The 25,835-nt window shown below is 34.7% G+C and overlaps 1 protein-coding gene across 6 annotated transcripts in view; it reads left to right on the top strand.

The window, feature by feature from the left end:
• TTBK2 (tau tubulin kinase 2) overlaps positions 1 to 25,835 on the top strand; it is a 249,379-nt gene that overhangs the window by 199,433 nt on the left and 24,111 nt on the right. For all 6 annotated transcript variants that reach the window (XM_074289397.1, XM_074289396.1, XM_074289395.1 and 3 more), the window contains 2 exons: positions 4,112 to 4,323; positions 16,706 to 17,294. In XM_074289397.1, coding sequence (XP_074145498.1) covers positions 4,112 to 4,323; positions 16,706 to 17,294 — 801 coding nt within the window. The remainder of the gene's footprint in view (positions 1 to 4,111; positions 4,324 to 16,705; positions 17,295 to 25,835) is intronic.

Raw genomic sequence — 25,835 nt, 5'->3', positions numbered from 1 at the left:
ACTTGGGTCCTCCTGAATTCAGGGCTGGTGCTCTATCCACTGCGCTACCTAGCTGCCCCCTATTGTAAAATCTTAAAGAGCAGTTTATATTACTACTCTCAAATCAGGTATCTAGTTTTAAATCATTATCACTTGTCCTTTTTCTTATTAAATTTCAAATAAATAAATTTGGTCGAATGAACACAGCAATTGATTGCTTTTAAACATGTTCACATTCAATAACTATTAGAACCAAGAAGTTTACTTTTTTGTCATTCTTTAAAAACTGATTTAAAGCACAAGGTGATGGTTGTTTTAGCAATCAAAAATGAGACTTAAGGACATATTTACAATCTTCAGTGATTTTGGAACTGGAAATTGATGTGGTGGAGCACACAGTCATTGTTAAGATCTTATTAGGAATGTTACCCAATTTTTCAGTTGTGTTACTTTTTAAGACACCAGTCAACTGTATTAGAAACTGAAAAAATACAAAATTATAATCGTAATCATCATGTGGATTTCTGGTTATATTACAATCAAGTCTTAATTGCCTATGGAGCACATTTCTCTTCCTCTACTCTTCTGTTATGTTATAGAAACTGTTGACAGTTACCCTCTCTAGAGGGTTGAAGTTTAGCCTCCTTTTGTCATGGGACAAAGAACATTGAGGGAGAAGAGAAGCATAAATCAATTTACTCCATTTTGGGATTTCTTAAAAGAGTTTGATTAAAAAGAGGTCGAAATTGATGTCTAAGAGGAAACTTCTCTATGATTCATTCATCTGTGATATCCTTCCACATTAGTATAGATAGTATAACATGTCTTATGAACAGATTTCAAAAAAAAATCTGTTTATTAAGCTCTGTCTTGCACAGCCTCCTATCAGGCATCCCACTGAACTAAGCAAAGGATTCTGACCAATCAGATAGCATGTGATCTTTATCCTCTGTTATAGGCGGTAGCAGTAGATTATCTGTGGAATTATATAATCCTGTTATTGCAGACTGTGCATTCTATCAGTGATTGAGTGCTGACATGGCATAGTATAAAGAGCACCAGCTTTGAAGACATAGGACCTAAGCTTGAGTCTCCACTCTGATACTCACTGGCTGTACGATTATGGCTCTTACTCTCAGTTTTTTCATTTGTAAAATAGAATACTATTACCACTATGTATTTCACAGAGCTTTTATGAGAAAGATGCTTTGTAAACCTTAACATAATATACAAATATAAATTATTGTCCCAGGATTAGATTGTTCTCATTTTAAGAGAGTCATCTGTAAGATCTGTCAATTGACAACTTAGTTCATAGAATATGCTAACTGATCCTTTGGGATAGTTTTTCTGTTTTTTTGGCTTAGGCCTCTCTGCTACTTATTTCACTTAAATGTTATTGACAGTTAACCTTGTCTGTCATTTATTATCATACTGATATGCAATTACTTAAATTCATAATAGATTCTAGTGTATAGCATAGTGTTCCAAGTAAATTCCTTGGCCATCTAGAATAGTAGTTAGGCTGAAAGAGCACAATAAAGATAAGATAATAACTAAATACACATAGAGAAGATCACAATTTATTGCTCTCTGGATGATATTTTAAGAGATTATTAATCATTTAAAGTAATTTTACATGGGAAGACTTGGATTTATGAAAGAAGATGCTATCCACCTTCAGCGAAACAGATGACATACATCCGCACTTAATTGTAGCTTTCTTTAGGGTGGGAAGTAGAAAGAGAGCAGGAAAAATGAAGTAAAAATTACACAGTAGAAAGTAGAAGAAAAACTACAAGGAAGCAAAGAAAATCTGGGAAGCTTTGAAAACTATATTTATCATATAGATTTTCTTGAAATGGAAATTTTTTGGTTTATTTTGAATCTTTTCTTATGTTTTGCTGTGTACATGACAATTTTTTCATATTTTATTTTTGTTTAAAATAATAAAATTTGCCCCCAAATTTTTAAAAATAAATAATAAAATAATTTTACATATTTTTTATGTTTTTCCTCTATTTTTAAATCAAAATGGTAATCAAACTGAAAACTGAACATACAGTTTAGTTAGTTTAGAATAACAGTGGGCTAATAAATAAAAAGCATATTGAAATGCCAACCTCTCAGCACAAATCAATCTTTTTTTTTAAATTTTTTTTAATTAATAATTTTTTATTATATATATATATTTTTATAATATTATCCCTTGTATTCATTTTTCCAAATTATCCCCCCCTCCCTCTATTCCCTCGCCCCGATGACAGGCAATCCCATACATTTTACATGTGTTACAATATAGTCTAGATACAATACATGTGTGTGAATATCATTTTCTTGTTGCACAATAAACATTAGCTTCCGAAGGTACATGCAACCTGGGCAGACAGATATTAGTGCTAACAATTTACATTCACTTCCCAGTGTTTCTTCTCTGGGTGTAGCTACCTCTGTCCATCATTGATCAACTGGAAGTAAGTTGGCTTTTCTTTATGTTGAAGATTTCCACTTCCATCAGAATACATCCTCATACAGTATTGTTGTTGAAGTGTATAGTGATCTTCTGGTTCTGCTCATTTCACTCAGCATCAGTTGATTTAAGTCTCTGTATTCCTCCTGCTGGTCATTTCTTACAGAGCAATAATATTCCATAACCTTCATATACCATAATTTACCCAACCATTCTCTAACTGATGGGCATCCATTCATCTTCCAGTTTCTAGCTACAACAAAAAGAGCTGCCACAAACATTTTGGCACATATATGTCTCTTTCCGCTCTTTAGTATTTCTTTGGGATATAAGCCCAGTAGTAGCGCTGCTGGGTCAAAGAGTATGCACAGTTTGATAACTTTTTGGGCATAATTCCAGATTGCTCTCCAGAATGGCTGGATTCTTTCGCAACTCCACCAGCAATGTATTAGTGTCCCAGTTTCCCCACATCCCCTCCAACATTCATCATTATTTGTTCCTGTCATGTTAGCCAATCTGACAGGTGTGTAGTGGTATCTCAGAGTGGTCTTAATTTGTATTTCTCTGATCAGTAGTGATTTGGAACACTCTTTCATGTGAGTGGATATAGTTTCAATTTCTTCATCTGAGAATTGTCTGTTCATATCCTTTGACCATTTATCAATTGGAGAATGGTTCGGTTTCTTATAAATTAGGGTCAGTTCTCTATATATTTTGGAAATGAGACCTTTGTCAGAACCTTTGTTTTTAAAAATATTTTCCCAATTTGTTACTTCCCTTCTAATCTTGTTTGCATTAGTATTATTTGTATAGAAACTTTTTAGTTTGATGTAATCAAAATCTTCTATTTTGTGATCAATAATGATCTCTAGTTCTCCTCTGGTCATAAATTCCTTCCTCCTCCCCAAGTCTGAGAGGTAGATTATCCTCTGTTCCTCTAATCTATTTATTATCTCCCTCTTTATGCCTAAGTCATGGACCCATTTTGATCTTATCTTGGTATATGGTGTTAAGTGTGGATCCATATCTAATTTCTGCCATACTAATTTCCAGTTTTCCCAACAGTTTTTTCCGAATAATGAATTTTTATCCCTAATGTTGGTATCTTTGGGTTTGTCAAAGATTAGGTTGCTATAGATGTACCCTTTTTTGTCCTTTGTATCTAATCTGTTCCACTGATCTACCGGTCTATTTCTTAGCCAATACCAAATGGTTTTGGGACTGCTGCTATATAATATAGCTTTAGATCAGGTACACTTAGACCACCTTCCTCTGAGTTTTTTTTCATTAGTTCCCTTGCAATTCTCCACCTTTTATTCTTCCATATGAATTTTGTTGTTATTTTTTCTAGGTCATTGAAATAGTTTCTTGGGAGTCTGATTGGTATAGCACTAAATAAATAGATTAGTTTGGGGAGTATTGTCATCTTTATTATATTCGCTCGGCCTATCCAAGAGCATTGAATGTCTTTCCAATTATTTAAATCTGATTTTATTTTTGTGGCAAGTGTTTTGTAATTTTTCTCATATAATTCCTGACTTTTCTTTGGTAGATGGATTAAACAAATCAATCTTAATATCAGCTCATCTTGATTTACAAGTTTCAGTAGTCTGTCATGTATTGTAACTTAAAATGAATTGCATATTTTTATATTTTGTATAGGCTGCTACAGAAGAGGAGAATAGCCATGGTCCAGCAAATGGTATACTAAATGCACCAAGCCTTGGTTCACCAATTCGTGTTCGCTCAGAGACAACCCAACCAGAGAGAGATGTCCCATTGGTACGAAAATTGCGGTCCATTCACAGTTTTGAGTTGGAGAGGCGTCTGACCTTGGAGTCAAAGCCAGACACCGACAAGTTCCTGGAGACCTGGTATGAAATGTTCTGTCTCTTTTCTTTTATTTTAACAGAGCCTTTGGGAAAAGGCTCTTATCAGAGCTACTCTCTTGTTATAAACATTTATGATGGGGAAAATGTACTATTTTTCCACAATAAGTGACTGAGCTTTCAGTAAATGCTTATGTAGCATGCTTGTTCTTACTGTAAATTCATAGAATCTCAGAATTAGGAGGGACTTATATGGTTATCTGGATCAGTTCCATCAATTACAATTGTTATTGCAATACTCTCAAGTTCTAATGCAGAAACTGCTTGGAGGCTTATATTAATGGGAAATGCACTGCCTCTTGATATGGTCCATTGTATTTTTGGAGGGAGAGACTTTAATAATTTGGAAGTTTTCCCTCCTATTCCTGCTAGATCTCCTTATCAACAATCATACCTATTTCTTTCAGTTTTATTCTTTGAGGATGAATAGAAGAATCTTCTTCTATATGATAGCCTTTTTAATACTTGAAGACAGTTATCTTGTTTCCTTACTCACTTCAAGAGATGGTCCTAGGCAAGATATGATTAAGTATGAAATAACTGGTATAAGCAATGAGTTCATTGGAAGAAGTGACTGATAGAGATTGGATTACGATTTCTTTTAGCCTAAAGAAGGCTAAATATCCCTAATGCCTTCAGTTGATATCCATGTTGCATTCATATGCCCTTTCATCATTATGGATACCTTCTTGAAATGCTTCACTTTATCAGTGCAGTTCCTAAAATTTTTATGTACAGAACTGAAGAGCAAAGTATTATAAAATTCCATTGTTCTGAATATTTTATTAATGCAGCCTGGTATTTACCTTATGTATTGATTTTAATGACCACCATATTACAGTATAGATAGAAATTAAATTTTTAGTGCACTAAAATTCTCAGATATTTTTCATAAAAACTGTTTTCTAACCATGCCTCAATCATTTGATGCTTGTACAATTGATTTTTTGGTTTTTTTTAATATTTATTCTTTTATATTATTTCCCCATTTACATGTAAAATAGTTTTTAGTATTTTAGTTTTTAGTATTTGTTTTTAAAATTTTGAGTTCCAAATTCTCTCCCTTCCTCTTTTCCACCCTACCATGTATTAAAAAGACAATGTGAAGTTATACAAAACATTTCCATAAGTCATATTTTGAAAGAAAACATAGCTCTTCCTCCTCCCATACACACAAAAAAATTTCAAAAAAAATAAATTTTTAAAAGTATGCTTCGGGGCAGTTAGGTGGTGCAGCAGATCTGAAGTCAGGAGAACCTGAGTTCAAATCTGGTCTCAGACACTTAACACTTCCTGGTTGTATGACCCTGGGCAAGTTGCTTAACCACAGTTGCCTCAGCCAAAAAAAAAAAAAAAAAAAGTATGTTTCAATTTGTATTGAAACATAATCAGTTTTTTTTCCTCTGGGTATAGATAGTATTTTTCATCATAAATCCTTCAAAATAGTCATGGAGCATTAATTGTATTGTTGAGAATAGTAAAAATCATTCACAGATGATCATTCCACAATGTTATTATTACTTTGTACATGGTACGTTTCACTTTACATGAACCCATAAAAGTCTTTTCAGGATTTTCTGAAAGAATTCTGCTCATCATTTCTTATAGCATAATAGTATTCCATCATAATCATATAACTACAATTTATTCAGCCATTCTCCACTTGATGGGCATTGCCTAAATTTCCCAATTTTTTGCCTTGAGAAAAGAGCAGCTATAAATATTTTTGTACATATAGGTTGTTTCCTTTCTAAAAAATCTTTTTGGGGATTCACACCTAATAATAGCATTGCTAGGTCAAAGAGTAAAAATGATTTTATAGCCCTTTGGGCATAGTTCCAAATGTGCAATTGATTTTTAAATCCAATTATAGGACTTTACATTGCTCCTTACTGAATTTCAGTTTCGTAGACTTAGTAGATTTGGCCATTATTTTAGCTTCCTAAGATCTGGTTGCTCAGTATGCTAACTGACAGATTAAGGGACAGATCAATTCTCTTGAGAGCCTCCACAGATCATAGCATCTGAAGGAATTGCAAGGCAGCCTTTGCTGACAGATGCTGTGGACTGGGAATGAGATAAATTAGAGGCAGAGGGAAGAGGAGAGAGATCAGACAATGCAATGGCCTCACAGTCAGAGAGCTCAGAGAACAACAGCTGCCTCTCAGTCTCTTTGTATCATCCTTTCACACAAGGAGATCCATTCTGGGTTGTATCTCCAAGCAGCCACTGTCAGGTGGCTCCCCTGTATCTCAACATCTCTCCCATGTATTCTAAAGTTAACAATCCTTCTCAGCTTTTAGTCATTTGTAGATTTGATAGGCATGCCATTTTTTAATTTATCTAAGTAATTGATTGAACAGAGCTAAGGACAAATCATCAGGACACTGCATTAGACTCCTCTCTGCTGACTGACTTTGAATCAGCTTACTTTTTGAATCTTGAATGAAGAAAACTTGTTCCATTTTCTCTGTCTCTGTCTCTTTCTTTGAATTCCATCAGTTTCGTCAATGTGTATCCTTGGGATAATATGCTTTAATTGGATTTCATATCACGTATTCTATGGACTTATTTTAATTTCCAATGCCATTGACTCTCAAGAAATGGTACTACTATAATCTCTTACTGTTCTTATCCATAATGTTTTTACATTTGACTTTGTATTATAAATTAATGTTGCCCTTGGTTTTTATGTCTTTCTGCTTGTCATGAAGATGAAGCATTTGCTGATTGTGGCAGTGCACGATACTTTTTGTCTCCTTGTTATGGTAATTGTTTCATATTAATTAAACTTTTTGTGGAAATGGGAATAATTGTGATGAATATTTTGTCTTTTATTTTCCCATTTTGGCCTATCATTTGTCATGTCTTAGCATGTCCACCTACACAAAACCTGTCCAGTCTCGTCCCTTTCTCTCCTAGTTAAGACTTTCATTACCTCTTGCCTGATTATTATTGTAATAATCTTTTTTCTTTTGAGGATTTAATAGTATTTTGTTTTTCTGAATATATGCAAAGATAGTGTTCAGCATTCACCTTTGCAAAACCCTGTGTTCCAAAATTTTTCTCCCTCTTCTCTTCCTTCCCCTTTCCCCAAGCAATTCAATATAGCTTAAACATGCAATTCTTCTAAATATATGCAATAATCTTCTCATTAGTCTTTGTGATGAAAAGTTTCAGCAGAGTCCCATTACTTCCAATATAAAATGTAAAGTTCTTATTTTAAATCTATCCAGGTTTAAGCCAGACCAGCTCTAATCTGTCTTTCCAGACTTATTACATATTACCTTTCTTTATATACATTTCATTCTAGCTAAATTGCTTACTAGCTTAAAGTCAGCGTTCTATCTTAGGATCTATATTTTCAAATAAATTATCTCCCAAAATGTCTTTTTCTCTACTGCCTCTTAGAATTATCTCATTTTTACTAATATGAGTACAAGTTTTCCTGTGTAGAATGTAAAATTTTTTATTACATTTAATTTTTTCTCAATCACATGTAAATAAAAAATTTTAACATTAATTTTTTACAATTTTGAATTCCAAGTTCTCTTCATCCTTCCTCACCCCCACCCCTTGAAAAGGCAGAAAATGATATAAATTATACATGTGCAGTCATACAAAACCATTTCCAAACATTTCAAAAGAAATGCAGACTAAAAAATACCCCAAAACAATAAAGTTTTTAAAATATGTTTCAATCTATATTCAAACTTTATCTACTCTGTGGAGGCAGAGAGCATTTTTCATCGTGCTTCAGAAGAATAGCTAAGTCATTCATAAGTGATCGTCATATAATATTGCTGTTATTATGTACAATGCTCTCCTGGTTCTGCTCATTTCACTCAACATCAGTTCATGTCAGTTTTTCCTGACTCTTCTGAAATCAACCTGTTCATTATTTCTTATAGAATTATAAATAGTATTCCATTACATTCAAATACCACAATTTATTCAGCCATTCTCCAACTGATGAGCATGCAATCAATTTCCAATTCCTATTTGCTAGTGTGGTATAGCAATTAGTGTTGTATTTTTTCAAAAGCTTTTTCTGTATCGAAATAATCATATGATTTTTGTTGGTTTTGTTTTGATATGATCAATTATACTGATAGTTTTCCTGATATTGAATTAATCCTGCATTCTTGGTATAAATCTACCTGTTCATAGTGTATAATCTTTCTGATATATTGCTGTAATCTCCTTGCTAGTGTTTTATTCAAAATTTTTGCATCAATATCCGTTAAAAAAAAATGGTCTTCTTTCTCTGTTTTTGCTTTTTCTGGTTATAGCTCTTTTTGTTGTTCACTCATATCATTAAGCCCCATTTGGGGTTTTCTTGTTTTACAGATGAAGAAACTAAAACAAGGTTAAATGACTTGCCCACACAAATAGTCTGTTTAAGTGTCTGAGGCCACATTTGAACTCAGGTATTCCTGGAATCAGAAAATTAGTGCTCTATACACTGTACCATCTAGCTGCCCTTCTGGTTTAAATATCAGTAATACATTTTTATCATAAAAAAAGAATTTTGTAGAACCTTTGCCCTTTTTCCAACTAGCTTTTGGAATATTAGAATTAATTATTCTTTAAGTGTTGGTACAATTCACTGGCGAATTCATCTGGTCCTAGGGATTTTTTTTTTTTTAGCTCCTTTATAGCTTATTCATTTTCTTTCTCTAAGATATATAAATCTGAGTAATTTATATTTTTGTAAATATCCATTTCACTTGGATTGTCAGATTTATTGGCACATAATTGGGCAAAATACATACTAATAGTTGCTTTAATTTTCTCTTGCATGGTGGTAAATTCACCCTTATCAGTTTTGATACTGTTAATCTGGTTTTCTTCCCTCTTTTAAAATCAAATTAACCAATGGTTAATTTCCCCCCCCAAAAAAAAACCAGTATTAGTGCTTTCTTTGAATTTTATTAATCTCTCCTTTGTCCTTCAGGATTTTCAATTTGGTTTTTAATTGGAGAATTTTTTACTCTTTTTAAAAATTTTTTGGTTCTATGTCCAATTCAATTGATTTGATTTTCCTCTATTTTATTGATATATGAATTTAGAGATATAAATTTTCCTCAAGTACTGTTTTGACTGCATCCCACAAATTTTAGTATATTGTCTCATCATTCTCTTTAATGAAAATATTTGTATGATTTGTTCTTTTATCCACTTATTCTTTAGGACTAGATTGTTTAGTTTTCAAATGATTTTAAATGTTTTCTTTTAAATCTGTTTCCACAGTCCTTTATTGAGCACAATTTTTATTACATTATGGTCTGAAAATGATTCAGTTAATATTTTTGCTTTTCTACATTTGGTTGTGAAGTTTTTTATGATCAATTTTTTCTGAAGGTACCATGTACAACTGAAAAAAAGGTGTATTTTTTCTTTTCCCATTTGGTTTTTTTCTCGAGGATTGTCACATCTAAATTTTCTAAAATTCTATTCATTTACTGTACTCCTTTATTGTTTATTTTTTGGTTAGATTTACTTAGTTCTGAGAGAAGAAAGCTGAGGTATCCTATGAATATAGTTTTACTGTCTATTTCCTCCTGCAATTCATTTAGCCTTTTCCTTTTAAGAATTTAGATGCTGGGCAGCTAGATGATGCAGTGGATAGAGCACCAGCCCTGAATTCAGGAGGACTGGAGTTCAAATTTGGTCTCAGACACTTAACACTTCCTAGCTGTGTGACCCTGGGCAAGTCACTTAACCCTAGCTTCAGGAAAAAAAAGAAAAGAAAAAAAAAGAATTTAGATGCTATGCCATTTAGCACATACATATTTATATTGATATTACTTCATTGTCTATGGTACCTTTTAGAAAAATATAATTTCCCTGCTTATCTCTTTCAATTGTCTGTTTTGCTTTGCTTTGTCTGAGATCATAATTGCTAATTATAATTTCATTTTTGTTTTTTTACCTCAGCTGAAGCATAATAGATTCTATCCCAGTCCCTTATTTTTATTCTCTGTATCTCTCTGTTTCTTATAAACAACAGAGTTGGATTTTGATTTTTAATCCATTCTGCTTATCACTTCTGTTTTGTGGGTGAGCTTATGCCATTTACATTACAATTATGATTATTTCCTTCCATTTTATTGATTCTCTTTTTACCTGGTTCCTCTTAAAGTCTGTTTTGCTTCTGATAACTAACTCCCTTAATCCAGCCTCCCTTGTATTAATCTCCCTCCCTTTCTCATCTTCTTATCATCCTACTTCCTTGTAGGGTAAGCTAGATTTCCATACCCAACATATTGGATCTGTTATTCCTTCTTTGCAGCAATTTTGATGAGAGAAAAGTTCAAGCATTGCCTACCAAACACCCCCACTTTCTCCCCCTTCCCAATTTTCCCAATATATTCCTCTTTCTTACTCCTTAATTTTATTTTTTTAAACCATCCCATCATAGTCATCTCACACCCATAACTTCTATGTATACTCATTCTAACTGTCTTAATAATGGTAAAATTCTTAGGAGTTATAATTATTATTTTTTCATATAGGAATATATTTAACCTTATTGATTCCTTTATGATTTTTCTTTCACGTTTACCTTTTTATGCTTTTCTTGAGTCTTGTATTTCAAAGTCAGATTTTCTATTCAACTTTGGTCAGGAATCCTTGATAATCTTCATTAAATTTTATTAAATATTCATATTTCACCCTGATGGATCGTTTATCCTTGGTTGTATCCTAGCACCTTGCTTTCCAGAGTATTATATCTCAAACCCTCTAATCCTTTAATATGGAAACTGCTAAATCTTGTGTTATCCTGACTGTGACTCTAGGATATTTGAATTGTTTCTTTCTATCTGCTTGCAATATTTTTTTTCTTGGCTCAGAAGCTCAGTTATTAGACTATAATATTCCTGGGAGCTTTAATTTGGGAATCTCTTTTAGGAGGTGGTTGGTAGATGCTTTCAGTTTCTATTTTACCCTATGGTTCTTTGATTTCAGGACAATTTTCCTTGATAATTTCTTGAAGGGTAATGTCTAGGCTCTTTTTTTTTTGTTCATGGCTTTCAGTTAGTCCAGTAATTCTTAAGTTATTTCTCCTAGATCTCTTTTCCATGTCAGTTGTTTCTCCAGTAAGCTATTTCACATTTTCTTCTATTGTCTTCATTCTTTTGATTTATGGAGAATTATAAAGTCTTATGGAAGATATTGATCTTCCACTTGCCCAGTTCTAATTTTTAAGGAATCATTTTCTTTAGTGAGCCTTTATTCTTTCTTTTCCATTTGGCCAATTCTACTTCTAAAGGACTTCTTTTCTTCAGTGAATTTTTGTACCTCTTTTATCATTAGGTCAATTTTGTTTTTCAAGATGTATTTTTCTTCAGTATTTTTTTCTGTCTCTTTTACTAAGCTGTTGAGTCTTTTCATAATTTTCTTGAATCACTCTGATTTTTTCCCAGTTTTTCTTCTGTCTTTCTTTTGAGGATTTTAAAATCTTATTTTGAACTCTTTCAGGAATTCTTTTTGAGTTTGTATCCAGTTGTTTTTTTTGTTTTTGTTTTTGTTTTGTTTTTTTTTTGAGATTTTACATGAAGCTGTGTTGACATAGTTGTCTTTTTCTGGGTTTCTGTCTTGAGCATCCCTATCACCATGGTAACTTGTTATGGTCAGGTTCTCTTTTTGTTTGTTCATTTTCCCAGTATATTTCTTGACTTTTAACTTTATGTTAAAGTTGGTCTCTACTTTTGGAGTGGAGGAGGCACAATTTCAATCTGTAGACCTTTCTTGCTTTTGTTCTTTTGTTTTCAGAGCTAGCTCTGGAAATGTATATAGTTTTTATGTTTCCAGGTTGATATGTTGTAAGGAACAGTGTGGTCACTACTCTTGTTTGTGTACTTCTGGTCTTTACCCAGGAAGGAATCTTTTTTTTTTTTTTTTTTTTTTTTTGTAGTTAACCATAATTAGCACTCTTCTTAGCCCTAGAATTGTATCCTTCACTCTCCTTCAGCCACAATTTCTAGTGCTTCCCTCTACTTGAATTGAAACCAGCATCTCTGCTCTTCCTGAGTGACCTTAAGCACTTCTCTGTTTCTTGGAATGGTGACCTAGGTCCTTGTTCCCCTATAGCCTTACAGTCCTTTTTGGTCCTAGGGCTGCAGCTCAGAATTGCATGTGGGCAATGCAACAGGGAACCAGCTTCAGCATTTTCAGTCCATCTCTAGGACCATAGTCTCTTGCCTTATAGAATATGCCATAGTTCCTGTTGTGTTTGCATATCTTCCAAAAAGCTAGAGCTATCTTCTTGCCACAATGAGACACATGGTGCATGAAAAATGAAATGATTGAGGAAACAAAAATTTGAACTTGATATCAAAGGAGAACTTTTGGAGGCGGGTTTATTCAGCAAGAGTTAACAAAATTAATTAATTAAATTGATTTATTCTACAGTTAAGACTAACTACAAAGACTAACAGGATGACAGAACTTTGAAATATTTGGTGGAGGATTCTGGGAAGATGGCAGAGTAGCATAGGTAAATTTCCAAGCTCTACAGATATCCCCCACAAACAGAACAGATTTTGTCTCAGGGCAAACAGAGACTGGTGAAAAATCAAGAACACTTGGGGCAAATCAGGGGTCTTCCTGATACAACCCAAGAAGATCTGAAGACCCCATGCCAGAGATTAACGAATATGAAGTGCAAATACCTCCAAGTTATCTTCATAGAAACACCAAGTGGGAAACCTTAGGGCTAGCTGAATTTGGCTGGACCCTTTAGAGGAACCACAGAAACTTTCACCTCCTGGAGAGCATGAAGAGTCGAAAGTTCAAGTCCAGGAAGACTGAATGAGATGATTAGGAACATGAGGTCCAGTTGTGCCTTAGAGTCACTGTCCTGGGTGTGAAGGAACCAGCACACCCAGTAAGTGCAGAAGCAGTGTGGTAGGGATGGTACTATCTGCTGGCACTTGCAGGAGGGGAGAGTTCCTAGTTTGGGGGCTCAAACCAGAGGGGAGAGCTGAAGTGAAGCTAAAGGCACATTCTCCCACCCCACGATTATAAGTGCTTATGCTAATACTTCTTATTAAAAACAAAATAACCAGCAAAGAAGAAACATCCCAAATACAGAAACTTACTATGGGAACAGGTAAGACTGCAGTTCATCTTCAGAGGAGGACACTGAAGTAAAAAAGTTTTTTCTACTTCAAAGAATAATGGTAAACAGCTTCCTGCCCAGAGAGAATTTATAGAAGAACTCAAAAAAGAATTTAAAAATCAAGTGAGAAACATTGAGGAAAAACTTTAAAAAAAAAAAAAACAAGAAAAACAAGAAGAAACAAAATAGAAAAGGAAACAAAGTCTCAAAGATATGAAAATAACTCTTTGAAAATTAGAATTGGGTAAGCTATGAAAGACCAAAAAATAATCAAACAGATTATAAAAAATGAAAAAACATTGTGATAGACTTGGCCCTTTTCAACAATGAGGTGATTTAGGCCAGTTCCAGTAGAATTGTGATGAAGAGTCATCTGTATCCAGGGAGAGAATTATAGGGACTGAATGTGGATCACAAAATAGTAGTTTTACTTTTTTGTTGTTTGCTTGTTGTTTTCTTTCTTTCTCATTTTTCTCTATTTTATTTGAATTTTCTTGTATAGCATGATAAATATGGAAATATGTTTAGAAGAATTGCATGTTTAACCTAGATTGGATTTCTCACTAGCTAGGGGAGGAAGGAAGAGAAATTTGGATGTGCAGTGGTGAATATTGAAAGCTATCTTTGCATATATTTTAAAAAATAAAAAGCTATTATTAAAAAAGAATGAAAATAGGACAGAATTTGAAACATCTTATAAGAAAAAAACAGTAGATTTAGAGAACAAATCAAGAAGAAGAAATATAACAATAACTGGACTACCTGAAAATTGTGACCAAAAAAGAACCTTGACAAAATAATGCAAGAAATAATCCAAGAAAATTGTCTTGGAGTGATAGAATGTGAGTGAAAAATAGAAATAGAAAAAATCCACCAATAAACATCTCAGAGAGATTCTTTGTGGAAAACACATAGGAATATTATTGCCAAATTTTGAAACCCTCAGATCAAAGAGAAAATTTTACGTGAAACAAGAAAAAAAAATTCAGATATGTTGAAGCCACAATTAGAATTGTTCAGGACTTAGAAGCCACTATAATAGACCACAGGTCCTGGAATCATATCTACTGGCAACCAAAAGAACTAGGCCTACAGCCAAAATTATCATATCCACTAAAATTATCCATAATATTGAATGATATAAAATGGACATTCAATGAACTTGCAAATTTTCAGGACTTTATATCAATCAAACCCAAACTCAATAGAAAATTTAACATTTAAGAACCAATATCAAAGATTAATTTCAAGGAACTTAACATGGACAAACTATTTGTTTTTTTATATGTAACATGTATATCATATTGTTTTTTATATGGAAAAGGTATCATATGTTTAAGATTGACATCAAACTGGAAACTGAGTAGGGGCCCATCAGTTGGAGAATGGCTGAATCAGTTATGGTATAAGAATGTTATAGAATATTATTGTTCTATAAGAAACAATCAGGAGGATCATTTCAGACAGGTCTGGAGAACCTTATATGAACTGATGCTGTGAAGTGTGTAGAACCAGGAGAACCTTGTACACAGCAACAAGATTATATGATAATCAGTTCTAACAGATGTGGCTCTTTTCAACAGCAGATTGATTCAGGCCAGTTCCAATGGCCTTGTGATGAAGAGAGCCATCTATACCCAGAGAGAAGACTGTGGGGACTGAGTGTGGATCACAACATAGTATTTTCACCTTTTTTATTGGTGTTTGCTTGCATTTTTTTCCTTTCCAATTTTTTTCCCTTTTTTGATTTTTCTTGTGCAACAATGATAATTTGGAAATATGGTTAGAAGAATTGCATGTGTTTAACCTATATTGGATTACTTGCTGTCTAGGGGAGGAGAGGGGGAAAGGGAGTGAGAAAAATTTTGAACATTTTTTGGAAGGGTGAATGTTGAAAATTTTCTTTGTATGTAATATATGTAAAAATTAAAATAAAAAAACTATTATAAAAAAAAGAAACAATATTCTTGTAGATGAAGGCTTAGATTTGTTCTTCTTGGCCACTGATTACAACTAGGAACAGTGGTTATAAGTTGCAGAGAAGCAGGTTTTTCCTTACTATGAAGAAATTACTTTCTATTAATTAAAGATCTCCAAAAGCAGAATGTACTTCTGATGCAGTTAGTGGCAGTGCAGAGAGTTGAGGTGTGAGAATCCCCTTCTGGTTGGCACAGGTTCGACATGAAAGAATTCACAAACCCGAATCCTAAGTGAGAAAGAAAAGCATTCTAAGACTGTCTGGGGAACAGCTTGTGCAAAGGTATGAAGGTAGGAGATAGCATTGGGGTCATGGAAAACACCAAGTAGACCAGTTTTGTTAGAATAGAGAGTGCACGTGTGTAGTGGGGGTGGGGTAGGCAGAAAAGGTAAAATGTGAGATCTGAAAAGATAAATTGAAACCCAGTTGTGAAAAGCTTTGAAACAGAGGGCCTATCCTAAGGGCATTAAGAAACCACCTTTTTGAATAAGGGAATGACATGTCAGATCTGTGTTTTAGGAATATTAATGTGGCAGCTTTTGTGGAATTTGAATTAAAGAGTAGAGAGTCTAAAAGCAAAAAGATCAGTTAGGAGAGTACTACACTAGTCCTTGTGGAAAGTGACTTTAATGGAACTGGATTCATTAATACTCTTCCTTTTTCCTATACTGGTACTTTTTACTTTAACACTACCTACAACCTGTTACTACTTATCACTACCATACTTGTGTATAATATGCAGAACACTTGAACAGTTGTCTGACCTTCTTTAAAACATTATCAATCAAGAAGATATTTCTAGAGATATAAATGTGAAATATATGGGCAGACAGCTATAAGAATTGAACAACTACATAAAATATTTACTCTGTTTAAAGTGTCTGCATTTTTTCCACTGCTTTGTAGAGTTCTGGTTGGGCAGAAATAGTTTCAGGAAGAAATGGGGAACAGAATGATTACATTGGCAGACTAAGTAGAAAAGATTACATAATTTATTTCTCTTAATTTGTTATCTGGATCTATGTAAAGAAATACCTCCTCCTATCTTTGACTGTTTCCCAAAAGAACAATGTTCTTTTAGATCATCGTGTCTGGGTGATTAGGCCACGCTCCATGCAGCACACTGATGCTTTTATTTTGTTGTTGGGAAGCTATCATTTGAATAAATGATCTGTGAAGAGCTTAATCAACTGCATAAGCAGTTCCCCCCCCCCCCAACTCTCTAGCAATTTCGAGTAACTTTCTCTTTCCATTTCTTCAAGCTTGGAGAAAATGCAGAAAGATTCCAGTGTGGAAAAGGAACCGATTATCCCTGCTTCTCTTCTTCACAAGCCCTGTACTCCTGCTGTGACCCGTACTGACCACATCTGGCATTATGATGAAGAATACCTCCCGGATGCATCTAAGCCTGCTTCTGCCAACTCCCCAGAGCAGGCAGATGGTGGTGGCAGCAATGGATTTATAGCTGTCAATCTGAGCTCCTGCCAGCAAGAGGTTGATTCCAAGGACTGGGTGATTGTGGACAAGGAGCGGGACCTTCATGATTTCAGGACGAATGGGGCATTAGGGCATAAAACTGGAAGCCCTTCAGATGAAGAACCTGAGGTGCTGCAGATCCTAGAGGAATCTCCTCAAGAAGAACAGCATAAATTAGGTCCTTGGGTAGAAGATGGCCATCAAAAAAATGGAGCTCCTGGGGTGGTCTTGACTCTGTCTGTGGCATGTCCTGCTACTGCTGTGTCAGAGCAATATGCAGATAGACTAGAACTCCAGGCTGGAGCTGCTAGCCAGTTTCTTGCAGCCACACCCACAAGCCCAATGGAGGCTCAAGCAGAAGGACCCCTCACACCAGTAAGTAATGTGTTTATATCTTCCATCTGCTCTATCCTCTGTTTAGTATGATCTAAGAAAAGTACTAATTATCATTCCCCTAGAATTCTTCTGCAGTTGATGGAGCTCTGGAAAGGGTTATCATGAACAGAATTTTGAAATTAATTCCTCTTAATTCATTAATTAAAATAAAACTATTTAAACAGTGTAAATATGTTTTATTTAGGAAATTTAACATGAAATTTCCTAGGTTCGTAAACCTAGAACTAGAGGGTACATTAGAGATCATCAAGTTCAACTTGCTCATTTTACAGATGAGAAAACTGATAACTTTAAAAAAAAACAAAACAAGAAGCTTGTTCAGAGTCATTCTGACACTGAGGGGCAGAGCCAGGGTTCAAACCAAGGTGCTGGACTCAAAGTTCAGCACTGTCCAACAAGAATCCATCTCCATTGACTCTCAGTTGGCATCTTGGAGGCATCTGGTATCCCTAAGGACCAATCAGAAAAATTCCCTCTGTCCTCTGAGCAGGGGGTTTAGAGAGCCCATCCACCTTCATGGCAACAAGATTTAGACCCTGGAGTCTCACCTAGCTACTTAGAGCAGTTCATCAGACTGATCAAGGGCTTTTCAAATCAAGATATAAGAAGGTATTCCATCCATAGAAGGTAGTTAGTTCTGCCTAATGATCAATAGGTGAAAAGGGCCTCTATGATGATTTTTTTTAAAAAATTATGGCAAGAGAAAACTTCATATTTGATATGAATCTATCTTCTCTCCCCAGCTGGTAGTAGGAGTAGAGAAGTGTCAGATTTACATCAGATATGTTCAGAGGAACATACTAGAAATCAAGACATGGACTTAGAAAAGTGTAAGCAAGTAGTCTTTGGGGTTGGTGTATATGGAGTTGTAATATAGGGGACTGTATACATATGGAATATGTGGTATTATAGGCCTGCTTTGATTTTAGACTTCTCCTTTTCTTCTAAGAATTTACACCTTAGGTCCCTTGATCACATTATGGTTTCCAAATACCATACCTTTCCTCCTAATCATTTGCTTGGCATCTAGCTTAAATAAAAAATACATATCTTTTTAACAGTTAGTGTGTTTGGTTCATAATATCTTTACCCAGAATTACCTCTTGGAAATATCAGATTATAGAGATATCAATAAAAAGGCTCTCAAATGTCATACAAACACTCAGGATAAAAAAGCATGGATCTGGTTCATCAGAGCCTTCATTTCATCCCTCAGAAATTACAAAAAATATTATGTAAAGGACTTTCAGTAGTCCAAAAAAGAAATATATCTTCTCCTCAATGAGTTCCAGATTTTCTTGGTGCCTATATAATCCAAATTTTTCATAGCAGCTTAGGGCTAGTACTCTGTAAAGGATGAGAAACACTTGAGTTTGTTAAGAAGCCAAGTTACCATCATTCTGGTGAGTCCCACTTCCAAAATGAGATCAATATAGGTGTTTTAGTCTTATTCTGACAGGTTGAACTTCTCTTGGAAGGAAACCATACATGGAGTTGTTGGGAAATCACACTCCCTTTCCATTGAACTTTTTTTTGTAACATTCCAAATTCTTTTCTAAAATAGTGGGACTAATCCCAAGCTCCTCTAGCAGCAAATTTATTTTCCTTTTTTTTGCATATTCTACCAAAATTGATTTTTTTTCGCTTTTATTCTGTTTTTGTCAGTTTGATAGATAAGAGGTGATCTGTGTGTTTTTCTTGGCACCATATTGTCCAAGTCTTTCACAAATAATCATCAGTGGAACATTACTGTTACTGTGCATAATAATCTTCCTGGCTTTTCTCACTTTACTTTGCTTTAGTTCATTTAGGTCTTGCCATGTTTTTCTGAAACCACCCCCTCTTGTTATTTCTTTTAAGCATAGTAATATTGTCACAATCATATGCTACAACTTGTCTGGCAATTTCCCAATTGATGAGCATCCCCTCAATTTCATATTCCTTGCCACCATAAAAAGAGATTCCATAAATGTTTTTGTACGTATAGGTCCTTTTCCCTTTTTAAAAATCTCTTTAGGATACAAATCTAGTGGTATTGTTGGATCAAAGAGTATGCATCATTTTATAATTATTTGAGAATAGTTTCAAATTTTCTCCAGGTAATCATGATTAGACCAGTTTTACAACTCCACTAGCATTTCATTAATGTACTTACTTTCTCACATACTCCCAGAATTTGTTATTGCTGATAGATATAAGGGGGTACCTCAGAGTCATTTTAAATTTCATTTCTTTACTCAAAGATTGATTGAGAACATGTTCTGAAAACTGTCTGTTCATATCATGTCATCACAAATTTTGACTTTGTCATGTCTGACTCTTTATGAACCATTCAAGGTTTTCTTGGCATCTTAAAGATACTGGAGTGATTTGCCATTTCCTTCTCCAACTTATTTTATAGATGAGGAAACTGAGGCAAACAAAGTAATAACAGCTACTAAGTCTCTAGATTCCTATTTAAACTCAGGAAGTTGAATCTTCCTGACTCTAGACTCGGCACTCTATCCAATATTGTTCCACCTTGATATCCATTACATGTTCTTTAACCATTTATTAACTGTGGGATGGTTTTTATTTTTTTATAAATTTGACTCAATTCCTTATTTTTTTGAGAAATTTTTTAGCCAGAGAAACTTCCTGTGGACAATTTTCATATTATGTCATTGTTTATTTTAGTAATATGTAATTTTTCTGATTTTCTCTTTTAATAAAGTCTATTTGTTTTTGCTTTTTCTTTGTTTGAATTCATTATTCTATCTCTCCCTTTTTTTTTTTTTAACTTCAGCTGAAGAATGAAAACTTCTCCAGCCTTTGTGTTTTAACTCTGCGTGTGTCTTTATGTTCCAGATGTGTTTCTTGTAAACAATGTATTGTTGAATTCTAGTTTGTAATCGATTCTATTACCCATTTCAATTTTTTGGGTGAGCTCATCCTATCTACATTCACAGAGTAATACTCAAGTATTGTCTACCATATTCCCATTCTCCCTTTCACTATAAAAGTTCTTCACTATATACCTCCTATATGTGAGAAAATTTGTCCTATGCTACCTCTTTCTTCCCTCTTTTTTTTAGTACATCCATCTTTCTTACCTCTTCATTTTTTCTGGAGATTCCAACCTAACTCATACCCATTAATTCATACCCATACCCTCTATTTATGTAGACTTCGCATAACTATCCTATAAGCATAAAGTTCTTAGGAATTACGTGAATCATATTTTCATACATTTCAAACAATGTAATTGTATTGAGTTCCTTATGATACTGTTTCATGCTTATCTTTTTATGCTTCTCCTGAGTCTTATGTTTAAAAGACAAATTTTCTATTCAGCTCTGGTCTGTTCTTGAGGAATGCTGCTTGAAAGTCCTCCATTTCATTAAATAACCATTTTTTTTCTCCTGAAGGATTAAACTCAGTTTTGCTGGGTAGCTTATTCTTGGTTGTTAATCATAGCTCCTTTGCCTTCCAGAATATCATATTTTAAGCCCTCAGCTACTTTAACATGTATTAGGGGCAATGAGGCATTCTCTCTCTGAGATATGCCATATAGCCTGTATGTTAAGGACCATGCCTAAGTGTGAAAGAGCAGGATTATTCTCCAAAAGCCCCACAGCTGTAAATCATAACATACTTGAAGGAGTTGCAAATCAGTCTTTACTGATGCTTGTAGATTGGAAATGAAATAAATTGGAGGGAAGAGGAGAGAGAGGTCAGAGAATGCAACTCTGCCTCTCAGTCTCCTTATATCATTATCATCCTCTCACATGAAGGGATCTACTCTGCTGGTCAGAAGTAGATCCCCTGCAGCCACTAGCAGGTTGCTTCTGTAACAAACATGCAAGCTATTAAATCTTGTTTAATTGTGACTGTGCCTTCATGATATTTGAATGGTTTCTTTTTGGCTGCTTGCAGTATTTTCTCCTTGACCCAGAAACTTTTGGATTTGGCTGTAATATTGCTGGGAGCTTTCATTTTGGTATCTCTTTCAGGATGTGGACAGGGAATTCTTTCATTTTTCTATTTTACATTGTAGATGGAAGATATCAGGGAAGTTCTCTGAAATATGATGTCCAAGCTCTTTTTGATTATGGCGTTCAAATAATCTAATAGTTCTCCTCAAGGTATTTTCCAGATCAGTAGTTTTCCATTTTCTTATTTTTTTTTCATTCTTTTGTCTTTGTTTTAATGTTTCTTGATGTCTCATGAAGTCATTAGCTTCTACTTTCCCAGTTCTCATTTTTAAAGAATTATTTTCTTCAGTAAGCTTTTGTATATCCTCTTCTGTAATATTCTTCTCTAAAATATAATATTCTCTGGGAGCAGATTTCTTGGGGGGCTCCTGGAGGCAGCCTTCTTTTCAGTTCACAGTGTAATCACCCCAAATGCAAATCCAGGAGTTATCCAAATCCTTTATTGTCTCCTTCAAATTCTTGTCTCTTTTCTTGGGGCCCAGTTAGCTTTCTTAGAGGCCTATCTCTCTCGTTGGTTCCAAGAGCTCCTGCCACTTCTCCTTTGCTTCTTCCAGCTTCTGCCTCTAGCTTCCTCTGAATGTCTCCAAATCCAGAGGTTTGTGCTTCAGCCTCCAGCCAGCACAAAAATGGAAGATGGAATGAATCTGTCTCAGCCACAGAAAGCTTCTAGTGCACTTGTCCTCTCTGGCCCTGACAGCTCCTCCTTATATGTTCTACACTGAGTATACACCAATCATTATATCTCTAGGAAACCATTATTTGTTGTAGGATTAAATCAATGTTAAACTAGATTTAACCACTGTCGCCTCAATTCCACTTACTTAGCACCTTGTAAGAATCCTAACACTTTTCCATTTGGCCTATTCTGCTTTTTAAAAAATTCTTTTCTTCAATGAATTTTTGTACCTCTTCTCCCATTAAACTAATTTTAAAAAATATTTCTTCACTATTTTTTACCATCCTATTAGTTCTCTTTTCATATTTTCTTGTATGACATTTCTTTTCCCATATTTTCCTCTAACACCTCTTTTTTTCTTTAGCTTTTTATTTTCATAATATATGCACAAATAGTTTTCAACATTCCTTGCAAAACCTTTTATTCCACATTTTTTCTCCTTCTCTTCCCCTCATTCCCTCACCTAGATAGCAAGTAATCCAATATATGTTAAACATAAAGCACCTCTTTCTTTACTCCTTCAGGAATATTTGTTGAGCTGGGGTCTAATTAGCAATTTTTTTCGAGGCTTTGAACAGATAAGCTGTTTCATGATTTTGTCTTCTGAGTTTGTGTTTGGTCATCCCTGCCACCATAGTGACATTTTACAGTCAGGTATTTTGTTGTTGTTGTTTGCTTACTTCTCCAGACTATTTCTTGATTTTTAATTTTATATTAAAATTGGCTCTGCTCACCTGAATATGGAGAAGTACTGTCTCAAGGTTCAGATCTTTCTTATTTTTGTTTTCATACCTATTTCTGGGAGTCTGTAAGTTTTTGGTGTTTCCAAGAAGGTATGCTCTGGGGAGAGTTATAGTCACTGCTTTCCTGGCCTGCACTTGACCAGGTAGACCCATTTGGGTCTTTACGCAGGAAGAAGCCCTGCTTTCCTGTAGCTGCAAACACTAGTGTTCCTCTCTGCCTTGGAACTGTGAACAGGGCCCCTTCTGCTCTCTAGTGACTAATACTTTGTCTTGTAACTGTGACTCAGAATTCTGTATGGGCAGTAGAGTTGTGAATCCGGACCAAATGCACCCAATTCCAGTGCATCTCTTTTTTATCAGTAATCAGTATCAGTGTAATCACTTTCTTATCAGTAGTCCAACCCTTTTACTATCTCTTATGAAAGCCTACTAAAGCTGCTATTGCTGCTACAGCTGCTGTCACAGAACTGCAGAACCCATTGCTGGTGGTGCTGCCTGGAGGGCTCCTGTGTTACAGACTGCTCCTGTAGACCTAAGTGTCTTAGTTTGGAAAAATATCTCATCCTGACCTTTTGTTGACTCTGCCACTCCAAAATTTGATTTGAAGTTTTATTTTAATGTTGTTTGTAGAAGAATGTTGGGAGAGTTCAGCTAGTTGCTACCTCTAATCTACCTCCTTCTTGACTCTGCCTCCCTCTTTCCCTTATTAGACTCATTCATAATTTTAAATCCCTAAAATACATGTGATTGTGTCAGTTTGGAACGTATTTATTGTAGCATATATTTTATATTAATTCATGTTGTTCACAAACTCACTGTTTTTATCCCCAAATTTTTCTCTCTTGTTTTCCTATTTCTATTGAAAGTATTGCTGTCCTATTAATCACTCAGGTTCAAAACTCTGGAGTCCTCTTTTATTCTGTCTTCTTCCCTAGTCCTTATAAAAGGACTGTTAAAGAAAATAAAGAGAAGTTATTCTTTCTACCTCATGACTTTCCCTATTGAGGTGTTTACATATATCAGGTCAGTATAAGAAATTAAATGGAAATTTTAGGGGACTTTTTGTGAAAGCCACAAGGCAATATGTGAAGATGCCACAGGAAAAGTTTAGAAACTGAGAATGTACAGAATTGTATAATATCAATCCAAATTTTATAATAAGATATTGTAAACACCCCAAAAAAGAAAAGAAAAAACTTTCTGATATGAAAGGAGGACCAAAAAATTTTACTCATATTTTCCAGAATGTGGGGACACCATCCCCATGATGTGGAAGGGATAACTTAATATAATCATTTACCAGGTTTTGTCAATTCTACTAGCATAATATTTCTCATAATATCTCATAATATTATCACTCATATGTCAACAACTTTAGTTCAGATTTTCATCAACTCTTGGCTGAATTATTACAATAACTTTTTAATTGATTTCCTTTCATTTGGTCTCTCATCTCTCTTTTCTGTTCTATCCTCAGCACAGTTGCCATATTTATTTTTCTAAAACAAGTCCGATCATGCCAGTCTTCAGTTCAAGAAGCTCCAGTGACTTCCTACTTCTAGTAGCAAGAACAAACTCCTCTGTTAATCCTTTAAAGCCCTTCACAGTCCAACTCTAGCTTATCTTCCCAGTCTTATTACCTATTACCCTTCATGCAGTCTATGTTAATAGTCTTACCAGCCTATTTGTTACCTGTCCACAACATTCCTTCTCATTTCTGAGTCTTTGCATTGGCTATGTGAATTGTCCAAAATGGCCTCATCTATGTTATCTACATAAAATTCTCACCTTCTTTCAAAGCTTAGCTCAAGTGAATCCCCCAGCAAGAACCTATTCTGACATTCCCAGTTGCTAAAGTCTTCCTATTCCCTCTGCTATAGTTACTTTGCATTTATTGTATTTTTTAATATTTGCTTACCCATCTCCTACCCCAAGAACATAAGTTTCTTGAGAGTAGCAAGTGTTTCATTTTTATTTTTATATTCCCAGCAACTAAAGCAGTATCTGGCACACAGAAAGTACTTACTAAATGCTGTTATATGAATTGAATGAAAAGTGGACCCAACTTTCCCTAGTATAGCTGCCTTTCTCTCTCTGCACCCAGACCTTCCAAACCGTCATGAATTTTCTGAGAATTTCCAGCTAGGAAAATGAATCATCCTGCTGTTCTCTCCAAGGAATTCCTCTTACGTTGACTCTGTGGCCTGGAATTATCATGCTGAGGCACCTTTTATTCGATTAAAGTCCTAGATAAGCCAGGCTTTTAAATATCCCTGAAAAAAAAACTAGAAAAGCACCTGCAGTACCCCTAAGCAAAAGGGATGAAGTTAACATCAGTGTTGTACATGTGGATCATGAATATGCATACAAATATAATTATACATTCCTCCTATATCTCCCCCCCACACACACACACACACATACACACACACCCTCTCTTGCAGCCAGAAAGCAGGAAATTTTCTTTATCTGACAGCCATTTGGCAACCACCCTTATCATAAAGCACCTCAGAACAGTAGTACTGGTCTCTGGACTGATTTTTTTAAATATTAGAACCCATTTCCAAATGGAAGTTAAATCTTGTTAAATCTTGGAATTGTATTTAAGAGATACTGTCTCTTTAGAAATATATGTCTGCCTGTAAAATGAAGTGTCCTGTTCCTTCTCAGTTTCCTTTTTAGATTCTGTTCCTAGGTTCATTGTAGTATGTTGTAACTGATGATGATTGTACAATTTCTGTTCCCAATATTGTAATTAAACTCCAGTTTCTTTTTTCTTCCTTGCTTTGCTGCTTTGCACTTGCCATGTTTACTAATTTTTTTTCTATGCCCCGTTCTGATGGTTCTCTTACTCCCTCTACTGTTTGTCCTTGTATAACATCCCTCAACTCTTGTTTTATCTGTGTGATTACTTGGGAGCTTCCTATTCCTCATCTGTGAAATGTCAGGGTTGGACCATATGATCTCAAAGATTCCTTCTCACTCAAAATTTGTGATCCTGTGATTTCTATCTGAAAATTTGGTTTAAGTTTAGAATACAGTGCTTTGAAGGAAATATTGTCATTTTCTTCTTGGCAGAAGTTTTGTATTGGACTTCCAGCTGAACCATCTGGATACTCATTTCCAG

Source organism: Sminthopsis crassicaudata, chromosome 2 (assembly GCF_048593235.1).
Source record: "Sminthopsis crassicaudata isolate SCR6 chromosome 2, ASM4859323v1, whole genome shotgun sequence".
Taxonomy (NCBI): Eukaryota; Metazoa; Chordata; class Mammalia; order Dasyuromorphia; family Dasyuridae; genus Sminthopsis; species Sminthopsis crassicaudata.
This window is presented reverse-complemented; position numbering and strand designations above follow the sequence as displayed.